The 17323-nt window shown below is 42.3% G+C and overlaps 1 protein-coding gene across 15 annotated transcripts in view; it reads right to left on the reverse strand.

Moving 5' to 3' along the window:
- LOC126213399 (zinc finger protein 493-like) overlaps positions 1–17323 on the reverse strand; it is a 209094-nt gene that overhangs the window by 159431 nt on the left and 32340 nt on the right. For 2 of the 15 annotated variants that reach the window (XM_049941106.1, XM_049941105.1), the window contains exon 3: positions 1064–1200. The exons of 12 other annotated variants lie outside the window; for them this stretch is intronic. In XM_049941106.1, the coding sequence (XP_049797063.1) occupies positions 1064–1183 (120 nt within the window). In that variant the 5' untranslated portion in view covers positions 1184–1200. Of the gene's footprint in view, positions 1–1056; positions 1201–17323 lie in introns of those variants that run through there. One more of the 15 variants, XM_049941111.1, reaches the window with a different exon arrangement.

Here is a 17323-nt window from a genome sequence, read left to right on the forward strand (position 1 = left end):
CCAAAATCAAATCAATCATCCTTAGTGAATTTGTGTTTAGGCATTTTTTGACAAATTAACTATTATGCAGTGTGATCAAGAGAGGTCCACTTCAATTGGTATGTGCTACATAGTAACCTCAAGCAAAATGTATATGAGGAAAAAAATTATCTCCTCATCTGATATGACAAACTTGTTTGTATAGAAATATTTCCTTGTATTTACTTATTTTAACAGTTGCATGATGATGGCAGTTTATCATGTTTTCACTGATATTTAATGTAATATTTATCCAAGAATGTTTGGTAAGCTTCAAAGCGACCAGCATAGGAAGGTACTTATTTCAAGTTGTTTAGTTTCAATAAAAACAATGTACTTTCAATCACTTATTTTAATTTACTTTTGCATGATGTTTTGAAAATGACTAGCATGGTATGGTTTCTTGAGGTTATAAATAAGCCGTGCTGCTGTGCCTCATAGTCTTTGGTAATATATTTGTTTCTCACATAGTCTGGGCTAATGAACAGTTACTGCTAAGTCTGGGTAGGTTTTGACAGTAGTTGAACTGAAGTCTCTGGGCAGCCAACCAGTTGTGCCATTTGAACACACTAAAATTGTATGGATGATAGGATTTTGCCATTTTCTCATTACATTCAATTCATTTATGTTTTTGAGACTGAAGAACTTTCACTTTGCACAACTGACAGTTCTTTTTTTCTGTACTTTGATGGACAGTGACACAGCATCACTGATCAATTTATATTAACACATAGTTGAAACTTAGATTTTAGTTCTGATGTCACAGTAGCTTATATAGCTGAGGAATCTGCCAAGTATTCTTAGTCACACAATTTAACTGCATTTAGTATTTAAGCTTCCTATGTAAACCTATATAATTCAAGTTATTGACTATAAGTATGGCCATTTCTATTTTAGTGTCTTACACCGACAGCATAGAGCATTCAGCTTAACTTTGCCACTGTGTTTACATTTCCTTATTATTTCCTTTCCACTGCATTTAACATCCGTTTAAGTAACTTGTTTATTTATGCATTAACTATTGAAATATATGGTAACTTTATACTTTTAGATGTTGCTTGACTGACAAAATCTGCAGTAGACAGCTGGTGGTGTTATCAGGGTATATACTCAGTGCTGGATGGGCCTGACCTATGCATGGGACTGTAGAGGTACATTCCACCATCAGCTTTGTTCACCAGCCTGAAAACACACCATAGGACCAATTTCAGAACATTAATATTATACATCTTGAGTGAATTTTCTCAAGTAAGGGGTCAGCTCACAGAGTCAGTAATGCTATTGGCACACAAACTGAAGATAGACAAGGCCAAAATATTCAATTAGCCCTTCCAAATCAATTTCATCATGGAATTTTGTAATGGAGTTTGTCCTTTCAGTACCAGCACCAACATCAAAATGACAGATTTTGAGATGATCAATTTCTGTTGATTTTCTACTGTGTAGTCACTTAATAGAAATAAAGGGCAACTGGATCATATGACATGGCTGTACAATACTGCTCATATTACACTGAACTTGTTCCTTCTCTAACGGCAGCTTGTCAAATGTCTCAGAGGCCATGAAAGTTTTCTACTAACTAAGTCACCAATCAATCATATTCTCAATGTCACCTGATAGATGCACATAATCACAGCAAAATGAAGCATGTGCATGAATAATGCTGTATGGCACATTTTGGAGTTTTTAGGAAATCAACAAAAACCATTAATAATATTATAGCAGATATGTACTGTTTGCAGATGCAGACTGTTGAAAATAGTTGGTTGTGCTTTTTAAAATTGCACTCAGGATAGGTTTTAGAAAATAAATAACTATTAAAATGGAAAGACAGTGTATAGCAACTGATATACAGCAGTACAGCAGATCACTCTCTCTACTGTAATGATAAGGTTGCCTAGAATCTGAAAGTTTTAAAAGAAATTTATAACAAGATACAAACTGATATTTATTGTAAACTGATTACTTTGATCTTAAAAAAGCTATAGAACATGAGTTTGTTATCCAGTTGAGACCCATATCTGGCACATTACACTCAGATGGCACACTGCATGTTCTCATAAAATGCCTGTATTTTGATTCCATGTATTTCGTCACATCCAATAGATCGCTTTTCTTCTCCTTACAAGTTTCAGTACCCCATTGTAAAGCAACCAAAAACCGCAAGGCATCAGAATTTCTTTACTTCACGTTCACAACCATGTTTCAAAGCAAAATGTCTTTCACATGGATGAAGTATGCTTATGCCTCTATGATCGTCACTGCATAACTTCAACCAGAGCACACCAGTAATTTTCAAAGCTGGTGGCGTTTTGTGAACCTGCTCAATGGATCCTATGCCCTTGAAGTCTTCCGTCACCTCCTGAAGTCAGTTTTGAATGTTCTACACAGGCCTAAGCACTGACATGCTTCCATTCTAAAGGAGCCAAAATTTTGAGACTTATTTCCTCGATCATTGCAAAGTTCCTGTCACAAGGTAGGAAACTACGACTCAAACACAGAAACTTTTTATGTAGTTCTCCGCAGTACTTGCAGTTGACCAGACAGAAATGAAATGCTAAAACTCTTCAGTTATTGTTCTGCCCAATATGGTGGTCAGACCATATAACTAGTTTGCATCCCACACCTTCTTCAAGCATCACAAATTTAATTGGACAGGAAACTATTTTGGCTGAACCACACCTTGCACCAGATCCATCCCACATGGTTCATGACTTTGGTGCTTAACTAAAACAGTCCAATTGTGGCATTTCCAGATTTTAATAGAGAATTTGTTTTATTATGTGATGCATAAAACCACACACCAGGCTGTGTGTTATCAGAAGAGGTGGAATGTGTAGAACATCCAGTAGCTTACGCTCAATGCAGCTGAATTCTGCAGAATGAAATTATCCCAGAATGGAGAATGAGATGTTAACCATATTTATAGACTCAAATATTTCAAATTTTATCATTTAGAGTAATAACAGATAATGTGGCATTAAAATGGTTGACATGATGGGCAGCAAGACTAAGCGAATTTGACTTTGAACTTATGCATGAAACTGAGTAAAAGCATGGCAATGCAGATAGCTGAAGCAGAAGAGTAGCAGTATTACATATTACTCAAAATATCAGGGAACTACAAACCCAAATAGAAGTCTTAGACAGGAAAGTAGTAATGATAAAATGATTGCAGTCCATAGAAGGCAGCGTTTCAGCTAGGAATAAATGTGTTACAAGAAGGTCAGTATATAAGGGTCCAAGGAAAGTATAGAAGAAACTAACACCAAAGTTGATGCTGGTTTTGGAACCTGAGCACAAAGACTTGCCCATTAATTTGGAGTAAACACACCATCAGTGAGAGAACTTATGGAAGAAAAGCTTACATTTACATTTCTGTAACAGTAGCAGGGAAACAAGCACATCATGAGTGCTACATAATTTGTACGTAACTCTTTAAGAGGGAAGTAGTGGGGAAATTTGTAAGAGTAAAATCTCAGCAACTGTTATTAACTGCAAAAGACAAAGGAAGATAAGTAGAAATGGAGGAAGCAACATTACAAAAATGCCACTGGGAAAAAATCACCGTCTGTCTGGGTATGGTAATATGAGTGGAGCAGGATTACTGTACAGCGAATCTGTTAATGGGACAAATGAGGAAAAGGAATGCAATAAAGAAATGGTCAAGCCAGAATTGTACTTTCAGCAGGTCACGGCACAATGGTTGTACTCTAGCTTTGTCAAGATGGTAGTAACAGCTAGTTGTTTCAAGAAGCAGAGGGGTACATCAGCAAAGAGACTAGAATGGAAAGTAAATGCTTTCTTATTAAGTGGAACAACGTGCAACATAATGGGGCCTAATTCTGCCTGTCTGCCATGATTTCACAGATAACTCCCTTGAGTATTTCCCAGCTGCATTTGTACTGGGCAGAGGAGCCCATGGAAATACCACCTACCACAAATCTAATCAGCTTGAATCAAACAGTAGGTCCAGAATTAATGTAATCTATAAACACACTGCAGAACCAATAGGAGGGACCAGTCTCCCTGGAAACCTTATTGTAGCATGTAAATTCATATTGTGAAAATCAGCACCTGAAAGAGACAACACCAACTATTGTCATACCAACTACTGCAGTGGCACTTGTTCTGCTGAGCCTGGTGTTCTTTTGGAACATAAAAGACAAAGAACACGACTGAGTTCGGACCCAGCCATAGTTCGGATTACACTGGGTTGGATAACACAAGTATAAAAGAAGCAGAATGAAGCAGAATGCACAGTGATATAGTATGAAGAATAATAGATTTATTTTTGCTTTTGACTAGGGAGTAGAGTTAGAAAAAACTGTGCAAGAAGCATAGTAATGAAGTAAGTTCCATGGTGGTTGAGTTCAGGTGTAGGACAAGGGGATCTAAGGAAATGTATAACATTCCGTGAAAGAGTTAAGGTAACTAATTTGTAGAATGATATTTAAGAGGCAAAATAAGGCTGGAAATACAGGTCACCAGTAGCTCTGGTGTAACGGGTAGTATGGTTTGGTCAACCCGAGGGACAGAGTCTTGATAAGAAGAAGGCCAATGTAGCATATCGACCATAAATGGTCAAAAAATATGCCAGAGCAGAAGTGAGTTGAAACAGAGCCACCTGCACATGGGTGAGAGTGTTATGAATTACAAAGCAAAACATGGCCTACTTGCTTTGCAAAGCAGAGCCAGCTGGGCATTGTATAGCAACAGCCGATCGTGCAACTTGCTAGATGGAAGCTTTTCCCCACTTCCCACCACAGAAGTATTTATAATACATACCTTACACCCTTAACAAACAGTATGGAGTGGAGAAGTACTCAGCAGTTCGTATACTACATGATTCTTGTCCCACTATCACAGCCTATGCCACATGCCTGCGACACCCAGTGATATCGCAGAATGCAGCACGAGGTCCACCATTCAAACACATGACAGGGCAGCCTGCCCTGAGTGACAAGCAAGGTGCCTGCTCATTCTACACATTGCCTTCTGTAAAGATGTGTCAAAGGTACACATACAGCAGGTCTCGGACAAAGGTCACTCTGTCAAAGCCATCTGCACACAGTTTGCCTTGATACAACACACCCAGCAGATGCAGGAGCTCACATGACATTTGCCGTGCAGTAACAAGGCGGTCTGTTGTGAGCTTACAGCCAAATAACAGTCTGCTCATCTGAAGTCACACATGGTCGGCCCTGCCCTGCACTTTGGGATACAGTTTCTGTCGCTATGAACTGTCACCACATCCAAGAAACAACCGAACGATTCACACTAAGCTATCAGGCCATATCAATTTTTGACTGTCCTGCTTCCTTTCCTTGGCACTCCATTGCTGAGTCTGGTACACATATTCTCCATGTCATGCTGCACTGTATGTGACTGTGTACATGGCATTTGTGGATGTGGGGCTACTCAACAAGCACTATGTCGTTTCATAGGGGCCCTGACAACATTGGTATAGTTGTCATATGGCAGGAATGTCATCTTCCATGCAGAATGCGACCGTACGGTCATCTGGTTGACAATTTTCTTTGTTTTTTTTTGTTTTTCTGTTTTTGTTTTGGTTTTGGTTTTTATGGCGCAAAACTGCTATGGTCATTAGCACCCGGTCCGTGACTTAGGAAACAGTAAAAAACCGAAAATGGAAACCAGCAGCATTGGGAACGAAAGTCATAAAATTGGAGAAACTAAAAGCAGAAGGAAGGCTTAAAAATCCACTACAGGAAGGGGTTGGCTGTCCCCAAAAAAAAGCTTCAAATGACTGACGTCATTTCACTGGCACTAATAAACTCGAGAACGCGATCGGGTGAGCACGTGTCATCTCCTAAAATCGACGATATATCAGGCGACAGCTGTAGACGGGAGCGTAACAGATTAAAATAGCGGCACTCAATTAAAAGGTGTCTTACCGCCAACAGCTGAGAGCAGTGGCGACAGAGTGGGGGAGGATCGCCGCTTAAAAGATGTCGATGGCTAAAAAGGCAGTGCCCTATCCGGAGTCTAGTTAAAATTACCTCCTCCCGACGACGCGTTCGGGAGGAAGAGGTCCAAGTGCAAGGAAGAGCTTTCACATCCCGCAATTTATTATGGGGAAGAGTTGACCAATGCGCATGCCATAAATGAACAACATGACGACATAAAACGCTCCATAGATCAGCGAAAGGAATCGATTGAATAGCTGGCCGAAGAAGAGAGACTGCAGCCTTGGCTGCATTATCGGCCGCCTCATTTCCACAGATACCAACATGTTCCGGGAGCCAGAGGAATGCCACCGAGACGCCCCCCAGCTGGAGCAAGCGCAGACAGTCCTGAATCCGATGGACCACAGGGTGCGCAGGGTAAAGAGCTTGGGGACTGAGGAGAGAGCTGGGAGAATCTGAGCAGATAACATACTATATCCGCTGTGGCGGCGGATGTAGTGGACAGCCAGGAGAACAGCGTAAAGCTCTGCAGTATGGACCAAACACTGGTCAGGAAGCCGAAAGTGATTTGGGGTGTTGCCAACAATATAAGCACTCCCTACACCTAACGATGTTTTCGAGCCATCGGTGTAAATAAATGTGGCTTCCGTCATTTGTGCACATAGAGCAGCAAATGCCCAACGATAAACAAGTGAAGGGGTACCATCCTTGGGAAATCGACAAAGGTCACAGAGCAGGCAGATCCGGGGACGGAGCCAAGACGGTGCTGTACCCCAAGTTGTCAAGAAAGTTTTAGAAAAGCGGAAGGAAAGAGAATGGAGCAGTTGACGGAAGTGGACTCCCGGTGGTGGTAGGGAGGAGGGGCGGCCTGCATACCCTACATCAAAGGAGGCGTCAAAAAAAAAATGTCATGGGCTGGAAGACATGGCTAGCATAACGACTCTGAAGGAGTGCTCGCCGATTGGACAGCGGAGGTTCAGCAGTCTCAGCATAAAGGCTTTTCACAGGGCTGGTGTAAAAAGCTCCAGACACTAAACGTAGTCCACGGTGGTGGATAGAGTCGAAACGCCGAAGAATAGACGGCCGAGCAGAGGAGTAGACTATGCCTCCGTAGTCCAATTTCGAGCGCACTAAGGCGCGATAGAGGCAGAGAAGGACCACTTGGTCCGCTCCCCAGGAGGTACCATTCAGGACACAGAGCGAGCCGAAAGATAGGAAATGTGGGAGGACCAGCACAGTTTTCTGTCAAACATAAGACCCAAGAATTTAGCGACGTCTGAAAATGGAAGGTTGACAGGACCTAGATGTAAGGAGGGCGGAAGAAACTCCTTACGTCGCCAAAAATTAACACAAACGGTCTTACTGGGAGAGAAACGGAAGACGGTTGCAATGCTCGAAGAGTGGAGGCGATCGAGACATCCTTGAAGACGTCGTTCAAGAAGGCTGGTCCGTTGAGAGCAGTAGTAGATCGCAAAATCGTCCACAAAGAGGGAGCCCGAGACATCAGGAAGGAGACAATCCATAATTGGACTAATGGCAATGGAAAACAGTACAACACTCAGCACGGAGCCCTGGGGTACCACGTTTTCTTGGGAGAAAGTACGGGAGAGTGTAGTGTTCACCCGCACCCTAAATGTGCGCTCTGCCATAAATTCGCGAAGAAAAAGGGGCAGCCGACCTCGAAAGCCCCAAGAGAATAGTGTGCGGAGGATGCTTGTCCTCCAACAGGTATCGTATGCTCTCTCCAGATCAAAAAATATTGCTACTGTTTGGCGTTTCCGGAGAAAATTGTTCATGATATAAGTGGAGAGAGCAACAAGATGGTCAACTGCAGAACGATGCTTCCGGAATTCGCATTGGGCAGGTGTTAAAAGACTGCGGGATTCCAGCCACCAAGCTAAAACCTTACAGACACTACTCTTGAGAGAAATGGGGCGGTAGCTAGAGGGGAAATGTTAGTCCTTTCCAGGTTTCGGAACAGGAACGACGATAGCTTCCCGCCATCATCTGGGAAAAGTACTGTCAGTCCAAATTCGATTATAAAGGCGAAGGAGGTAACGCAGACAATGGGTTGATAAATGCAACAACATTTGGACGTGGATACCATCCGGTCCTGGGGCAGAGGAGCGCGAAGAAGAGAGTGCATGTTGGAGATCCCGCATGGAGAAAACAGTATTGTAGCTTTCGCGATTTTGAGAGGAGAAAGCAAGAGGTCGCACTTCCGCTGCACGTTTCTTCTGGAGAAACGCTGGCGGGTAATTTGAAGAGCTCGAAATCTCAGCAAAGTGCTGACCCAATGAGTTAGAAATTGCGACGGGGTCCACTGATGTATCATGCGCGACAGTGAGCCCAGAGACTGCGGAGAAACTAGGCGCGCCTGAGAACCGTCGAAGCCGACTGCAAACTTCCAAGGAGGGAGTGAAGGTGTTAAATTAGCTAATAAAGAATTTCCAGCTTGCCTTCTTGCTATCGCGGATGACACGACGGCATCGCGCACAGAACTGCTTATAGCGGATACAGTTGGCCAAAGTAGGATGGAGGCGAAAAACGCGAAGAGCACGTCGCCGCTCATGTATTGCGTCACGGCATGCCTCGTTCCACCAAGGAACTGAGGGGCGCTGGGGCAATTTGGAGGTGCGTGGTATTGAACGTTACGCAGCTGTAAGAATAACGTCGGTAATATGGGTGACCTCATCTTCGACGCTGGGAAAGTGACGGTCATCGAATGTCGCTAGAGACGAAAAAAGTGTCCAATCGGCTTGGGCAAACTTCCAGCGTCGCGGGCGCATATGTGGCAGATGAGGCTGCAGTCTAAGGACACAGGGAAAGTGGTCACTCGAGTGTGTATCATCAAGGGCGAACCATTCGAAGCGCCGAGCTAGCGGAACAGTACCGACCGCAAGGTCCAAATGACACAAATTTGTCGTGGAGGCAGACAAAAATGTAGGGACCCCAGTGTTGAGGCAAACTAGATCCGCTTGGTGGAAGACGTCTAGCAATAGTGAGCCACGTGGACAAGGATGTGGAGATCCCCAAAGCGGGTGGTGGGCATTGAAGTCCCCAACCAGCAAATAGGGGAGTGGAAGCTGACCAAGAAGATGAAGGAGATCAGTTCCTGCCATTCGTGTGGACGATGGAATGTATACAGTACAAAGAGAGAACGTGTATCCGGAAAGCGAAAGACGGACAGCGACAGCTTGGAAGGAAGTGTTTAAATGGATTGGGTAATAATGGAGAGTTTCATGCAGAAGAATCACGAGTCCTCCATGTGCTGGAGTGCCTTCAACAGAGGGGAGATCATATCGGACGGACTGAAAATGAGGGAGAACAAAGCGGTCATGGGGACGCAGCTTTGTTTCCTGAAGACAGAAGATGACCGGCGAGTAGGATCGTAAGAGGATCGACAATTCATCCCGATTGGCTCTAATGCCGCGGATATTCCAGTGGATAATGGACATAGGGTGAACAGAAAATGGCGGAATGTGACCAAGGTTGCTGTCAACTCAACGACTGCTCAGAGCTTGCGACCGACAGCATGGAATGGCATTCAGCCGAAGGCAGAAGATCCTGATCCATAGGTTGTTCAGGAGCAGCTCCTGCCACCAGCGATCGGCCGGTTGATCGGCCGCCAGCAGTGCGCTTCGGCGATGCAGAAGATGGCCAAGGACGATTTCCACCAGGTGGTGCTGTAGATGGGACACGCCTTGGAGGAGGAGGAGATGAACTGGGTTTCTTTGTAGCCTTCTTGGAAATATGATGTTTAGATGAAGGAGGAACCGATGGCTGTGAAGTTGGGGTACGTAAAAAATCTTCACGAGTATGCTCTTTTTTCGAAGTCTTGGTGTCTGACTTTTGGGCTCGAGATTTAGCAGAACCCGACGAAGGGTGAGCCATAGAGTGGGCAGGCGAAAGTGGTGAGGTTGAACGGGCGATCTTTGCGCTGGCCGACCTTACGACCGTGGCACTAAAGGTGAGGTTGCAAGTCTGCATGGCCGCCTCCTTTGTTGGCCGAGGAGAAGCAAGGACAGTGCTGTATTTTCCTGTCTGAGGCACAGTGGGCTGTCGACTGGGGAATAATTTTCGAGCAGCAAAGGTCGATACCTTTTCCTTCACTCTGATTTCCTGGATGAGCTTTTCGTCCTTAAAAACGGGGCAATCTCGAGAGGAAGCGGTGTGGTCACCCATACAGTTGATGCAGCGAGGGGATGGAGGTGGACAAGCACTCTCATGGGCAGCCTTGCCACACGTAACACATTTGGCCGGATTGGAACAGGACTGGCTGGTGTGATTGAACCGCTGACACCGATAGCAACGCGTCGGGTTTGGGACGTAAGGGCGAACGGAAATTATCTCATAGCCTGCTTTGATTTTCGATGGAAGTTGAACTTTGTCAGATGTCAAGAAGACAGTTCGGGTTGGAATGATGTTCATGTCAACCCTTGTCATAACTCTATGAACAGCCGTTACGCCCTGGTCAGACAGGTAGTGCTGAATTTCTTCGTCAGACAATCCATCGAGGGAGCGTGTATAAACGACTCCACGCAAGGAATTTAAGGTACGGTGCGGTTCCACCCGGACAGGAAAGGTGTGGAGGAGAGAAGTACGCAGCAATTTTTGTGCCTGGAGGGCACTGTTTGTTTCTAGCAACAGAGTAATCTGGAATAAGACTTTACAGGACCTGCAATTGCGTCGACACCTTTCTGAATAATGAAAGGGTTGACCGTGGAGAAGTCGTGACCTTCGCCAGACCGAGAAACAACAAGGAACTGTGGCAACGATGGAAGAACTGTCTGTGGCTGAGACTCAGTGAACTTACGTTTATGAGCAGACATAGTGGAAGGTGAGGACACCATTGCGGAAGAATCCCCATGATTACCGGCGCCTCCGATGGCGCGCTCCTCCCTTGTGGTGGCCCTCTCTGAGGGCACTCCTGCCTTAGGTGATTGTTTACACCTCAGGTCACACCTCCCGACAAACGGATGGAGGGACCAATCGGCACTTTCGGAAGGTATCAGCTCGGGTAATCACCCCTCCCTGGGCCTGGCCGTTACCAGCGGGTACGTACGTGTCCTACCTGTCTACCCGGGGCGGGGAATTACGCGTTACCCCGTCACCGGCTACGCACAAAAATGCGTGGGTCGGCCTTCAGACACGCACAGGGAGGAAGAAAGAGACAGGGAAAGGGAAAATCAAAGAAAGAGAAAGGAAAGGGGAGGGGAGAGGTCTCAAACGCCGCAGCGGAGAAAACGGTAAAGAGAAGAGGTAAGGAAAAGAGAAGGACAAAGGAAGGATGTAGCCAGACAAGCAGAGAAGGCAGAGAAGGCGAAGAATGCGGTACATTTACGAGTGTCCGTCTCCGGACGTAGGCACAAACCATACTCCCAAAGGGGGAGAAAGGGAAGGAAAGAGCCAGTGGTGAGGGGAGGAGGGGCCAAGATGGGGGAGAGGGAAGGATGCGGAAAAGGAAGGTATGCAGCCCGGAAAGGAAGGAGGGCCAGATTAGCTCGGGGTCCCGTGCACCCCCCGGGGGGGGGGGTTGACAGTTTGTAGGATTGTATTGTGAATTAAACACAGGACAAGGAAGTTTTGATTTGTTGCTTTAATTTTTGACCCCAGTCTAGTTTTGAACATTTTGCACTCCGTCCTCAATTTGCACATGTAGTCTTTTTTTCAGTCCTTCCTTACTAGCAAGCCAATGACGAATGGCTCTATCTGTTGGAGGAGGACCAAAATGCCACTCAAGCTGCTCTGTTTCCATATTGTTCTGCTTACGATATTACCTTCAATTTATAGCCCACATCATATGAAACATCTATTTTTTCCACTAGGAAAGTACTAAAAAAATACTCTTCTGCTTCCAATAAAACAAATCACTTCCAGTTCAAGTTCACTGGCACTGTAGACTGCAGTGACACATCATAAGCTAGACAGTGTTCTGGATCTGTGATGGCAGGGCAGGAAGGGGAGAGTGTTAGTAAACTCGTGAAGCTCCACAACTCGTGTTCATCGCATCAGTGCACTGCTGCTGCCGCCAGTTGAATCCAGTGTTGCCAGATAGAGAGAGGTTTCCCACAGCATTGAATATATGGCCCTTTTTAAGCCTGTTGGGAATTTTAAATCAAACAATGGACATTTTTGTATTCTTGTTATGTAGTAGCACTACAGCCCTTAGTGAGCCTTGGCTCCTTCAACAATCTTCCTCCACACTTCTTGGTTATTTGCTGCTCTTTTCCACCCCTGGACTCCCATTTGGTGATATCCATTATTACCTCGTCGATCCATCTTCTTCTAGGTCTCCCTTTTCGCCTGACTGAATGGATCATACCTTTCATCATTTGCTTCAGAATTCTATCCACTGCGATTCTCTCCAAGTGTCCTAGCCATCATATTCGCTGTGGTTTCACAAATTTTACTATGTCCCTGCCTTGTATTAACTCTTAATTCAGCATTGTAGCATGTTCTCCAGCCTTCTTCCTCCCTTATTGGCCCATAGATTTTGCGTAGTATTTTCCGCTCAATGCTTCTTAGTGCATTTTTATCGTGTTCTGTCAACGTCCATACCTCTGAGCTGCATGTGATCAACTGGGAAGACTAGGGAATTATATATTAGCACTTTAGTTTTTCTTGTAACAAGGCTATTTTTGTAAAGCTGCATATTTGCAGAGTAAGCTCTGTTTCTGCTTGTATTCTTTCCCTTATAGCCTTTCCAATACTGTTGTCATTTGTTATTAGGGCTCCCAAGTAGTTAAAAGAGGACACTCCATTGAAGCATTTCCCATTGATGTTTAGGTTTTTAGGGGTTCTTCTGGCCTCAAATTGGGACAAAACCATATTTTTTGTTTTGTTTTCATTTACTGTGAGGCCAATTTTTAAGGCTTCTGTTTCCATTGCCCAGTATGTTTCTAGGAGTGTATTGGTATTTCTTCCTACTATAGTAATGTCAGCGTATGCACATATCTGGCTAGTTTTCATAAATATGGTGCCTCTTTTGTTGATTTTATTTACTACACTATGCAGGGCTATATTGAATAGGACAGTGGAGAGACTATCCCCTTGTTTCACACCTTTATTAAAGTCAAAGCATTCATTCTTTCTGCTAAGAACCTTTACTTTTGCTCTTGTTTCTGTCATTGTCAGTCTGATTAGTCTTATTAATTTAGCACATATACCAACTTCTTTCAGTACTCTGTATACTTCTTGCCAATTTATGCTGTCAAAGGCTTGTTTGAAATCGATGAATAGGAAATGCAGATCTATATCATATTCATAGAACTTTTCCATCATTTGTCTTATCACAAATATTTGATCAGTTGTTCCTCTGCCTGGTCAAAAGCTACACTGATATTCCCCTAGTATGCCTTCTGCACACTTCTGTATCCTTTCGTTTAATACATTTGTGAAGATCTTATAAGCCGTACTTAGGAGTGTTACACCTCTGGTTTTCACATGCTGTTCTGTCCCCTTTCTTATGAATGGGGACTATTACTCCAATTTTCCAATTATCTGGCATAGTTTGTTTCCCATATATCTGATATTGATGTGTGCAGTTCCTTTATTACAGCCTCACAACCAGTTTTTATTAATTCAGCAATTATGCTGTCTTCCCCATGGGCTCTATTGCTTTTTGACTTGTGCACAGCCTGGAAGACATCTTGTAGTGTTGACAATGAAACCAATGAGGCAAGAAAGCCAACTTCCAGCTCCACTCTTCTCTCCTGTGTGGCTTTCTCTTCATCTTCTAGGCTGGTGCTTAGTGTATCTTTGAAATAACCTGCCCATCTTCCCACTATCTGTTCTTCCTCCCTTATCATTTTCCCATCTTTACTGGAACAGGCCACTGTTTTTGGTTGGAATCTATTCTTCATTTTGCCTATGGCATGGAAGAACTTTCTTATTTCACTCTGTTCCTTTAGTTGTTCTAGTTCTTGAAATTTCCTCTGATTCCACTTTCTTTTCTTTCTCTTGCACAGTGTTAGCTCTTCTCCTTAATTCTCTATATTGTTCCACATTATTTCTGGTTTCTCTCTGTAGCACTTTTGTTCTTGCCCTGTTCTTTTCCTCTATTGCTGACCTGCAATCTTCATGAAACCATTCCTGGGTTATTCTGTTCCTTCTTATGTCTTATTTCCTTTGCAGCATCCTCAATGGCTTTTTCAAACCTGTTCCTCCTTTCATCTACTCCTACTGGGTCTCTTCATTGCTCAACTTTCTGCTTACTACTTCATCAGGGATGTTCAGTTTGTATTCCATTTCATCATCTTTCCCATTCTGTTGCCATTTGTTAGTGACAGTTTCTCTCTCAAGACTGATTTCATCACAAAGTGGTCTGAATCACAGTTTGGTCCTCTGCAGCTCCGTACATCCGTAACTAACGTGGAGTGGCGTGCAATCACTAAAATATGGTCAATCTGATTGACTACTCCATTGGCTGCAGACTTCCAAGTACCCAGATGGATCCTTTTGTGTGGAAGTGGGTACTTATAATAATCATATTATTCCTTGCTGCGAATTGGCATAGTAAGTCTCAGTTATCATTGTTTTCTTCATGTAGTGAATGTTTTCCAGAAACTCCATATGGATGTTCATTCCTCCCTATTTTTGCATTAAAATCTATTACTAGCATCAGGTCATATTTAGGTACTGCACAGCATACTTTTTCCAAGTCTTCGTAGAACTGTTCTTTAATTATATCCTCTTTTTCATCTGTTGGTGCATGGGAATTAACTACTGAGATATTCCTAAACTTACCTTTTAGTCTGAGTCTGCACATCCTTTCATTTATGGGTTCAAATTCTAGAAGGCTTTTCCTAACTTCTCTAGTTATTATAAAACCCGTACCAAGTTGGGCTGTTCTTTCTTGTAGTCCACTATATACCAATGAGTACTTAGGTTTATCTATCTGCCCATTCCCCTGCCATCTTATTTCCTGTAGCCCTAGAATATCATACTTAAATTTTAAAATTTCATTGGCTATTTTTATATTAGTTTTGAGTATAAGATACACCAGAAATTTTTAGGCAATTTTTCGAAGAAAAAAAAATGTCTTGCTCCATAAAATATGGTATGCTTTTGTTCTCTTTAAAATATAAGAGCAAACTGATGTTTCCTTGTGAGTGACACTCTTTGGGTCTCTGTGACCTACCCTTCTGTCCTAACCTTCCTGTATCTATTACTAACTCTTGAAGTTAAGTGAAGGCCAGCCATTTTGTCTGACAAATTTGTAGTTTTGAGCCATTCCAGAATGTAAGCTCGAGAGTAAAATATAATTTTCTAAGCTTTATCTTTGTTTTTGCCTCAGGCTTCATCTGTGATATCTATTTTCCTGTCTGAGGAGGAAAAAGGCAAATAATTTCCCACATCTATTTTTTGAAAGCTAGAAGTAGAGTTACAATGATAGGAAATACATACCTAACGTACTGATCAGTATGACACTTCCTGTGTGCTGCCTTGAACTACATAGATTATGTTACAAAATACTTTTGTTTTGCTACAGTGTTAAAGGAATTTAAATTCATCATGTTTGATGCCAGATATGGAACTAAAAAAGCTGATTAAGTTGTGAAATCCAAAGAAGAATTTAACATCACGTATTCTTACTACACAGAAGGTAGATCAGGAACAAAGTTTACATTTTTTGTTAGTTAACTTTAACCTAAACAATTTTTTTTAAATGGTGCAGTAAAGCAAAGATTTTATGGGGGAATTATTTTGTGGATGAAACAATGAAAGTTTCATTTGCTGAATACTTTACATAGTAATACATCTGTATATGAAGGCCGGTGCATTGTTACACATTATTAATACTAGCTTTCTGCTAAATATAATGGATAGTAAATTGGAGAGAGAGAGATTTTCCAAAACTAAGCAAACCAATTACAATTGGTTCAATGTAGAGAAAAGGACGAGAAAATATCACAAGACTTCAGAATAAAGGAAAGACAGCAACTTAGCAAATGTTTCAATTTAAAATAAAGGAAAAGAGGGAGAAAGTTGTGAAGAGTTTGTACAAAGAAAGTAAATGCATGACCACTCATGTCACTTGAGTGTCATCATCAGAACCCTGTTTAGGTTAATACTAATCCGCATAAACTTTAGTAAAATCAGTGAAAAGATAGCTACATCCAGACAGCCCAACATGGAAATATGCAGTAACAAACAAATTAATTGTTTCAGTGCAATAACTTCCATAACTAGTAACCAAACATTAACAACACAAATTGAATAACACAGTTTCAGAAGAAGAGAAGCAAACTGTTGATTTTTTTTTTTTTACAACGGAGATGACAATCGGTCAAGCACCTGACAGATGGGATACTAAATTATTTAAAGATCCCAAGAGTAAGATGCAGAGAGTTTTGCAAAAACACTACATAGTATTTTCAGCTCAGGGAGCTTATAAACAATTTTAGGCAGACATTCAAATGGTACAAATAAAAAATACTTTCATGCATTACACATTTTGTTGGTTTCGAATACACCTCAATGTATGTGTGAAGGTATCATGCCAACTCTGATTATCTGGTGAATGCACTGAAAAATGACACAGAAAAGAGTATTTTTTCATGAGGTAAGGAGTTACTGGAACATGTAGACTACTGTCAATTCATGTGTACTGTGAATTCATGTATAAAGCATAAAAACTAACTGCTAAATTTCACTCCAAATTAAATGATGAAGTTGAATGACAAAAAAATGAAATGAAAAAATGGACTGATGTTGACAGGCAACAAAAATATACAGTGGGTAATGGTACCACTGGTGATGCAGTGTCAGAAATTGATAAGCAAATGTTATATTTCACTCCTTCATTAAAAATTCACAATCTGCTGAATTGGGGACATGTGCAAAATGGATCTCTCAAATCTGGAGATCTACAGACAGGTTTTGTAGATAATGTTTCTCTGATTAATGAAGACCAGTTAAAGTGCTAATTCATCACATGAACAGGTTCAGGCTTCACAGGTTTTGCCTGGATGCTGCGGAAACATTTCATCATGCTATCATCACTAATGAGATCTAACACATGTGGCTGTGTGCTCATACAAATCAGAGCTGATGTAAAGAAGACCATCTCATGTCTCAAAAAAGTTGACTGTCTGTTGAGATGGCTATACTTCCCTATTTGAGAACAAGTACACCTTATCCACTTTGTGTTTGAAAGTATTTAAAGTGGAAATGGACTGTTATTCTTTGCTACATGTCATGGTGAACTTGTGATGGATGCTATTGGTGGTGCCATGAGGAGAGGAGTGTGAGACCAGATGAAACACAGAAAATGGTATGCTGGCTGAGCTACAGATTTTTATAAATGTGCACAAACTCAGATTCAAGCAAAAACCATGTTTTATGATACTGAAAGATGGTTTCTGGACAAC

The sequence above is a fragment of the Schistocerca nitens genome, chromosome 11, assembly GCF_023898315.1.
Source record: "Schistocerca nitens isolate TAMUIC-IGC-003100 chromosome 11, iqSchNite1.1, whole genome shotgun sequence".
NCBI classification, from domain to species: domain Eukaryota; kingdom Metazoa; phylum Arthropoda; class Insecta; order Orthoptera; family Acrididae; genus Schistocerca; species Schistocerca nitens.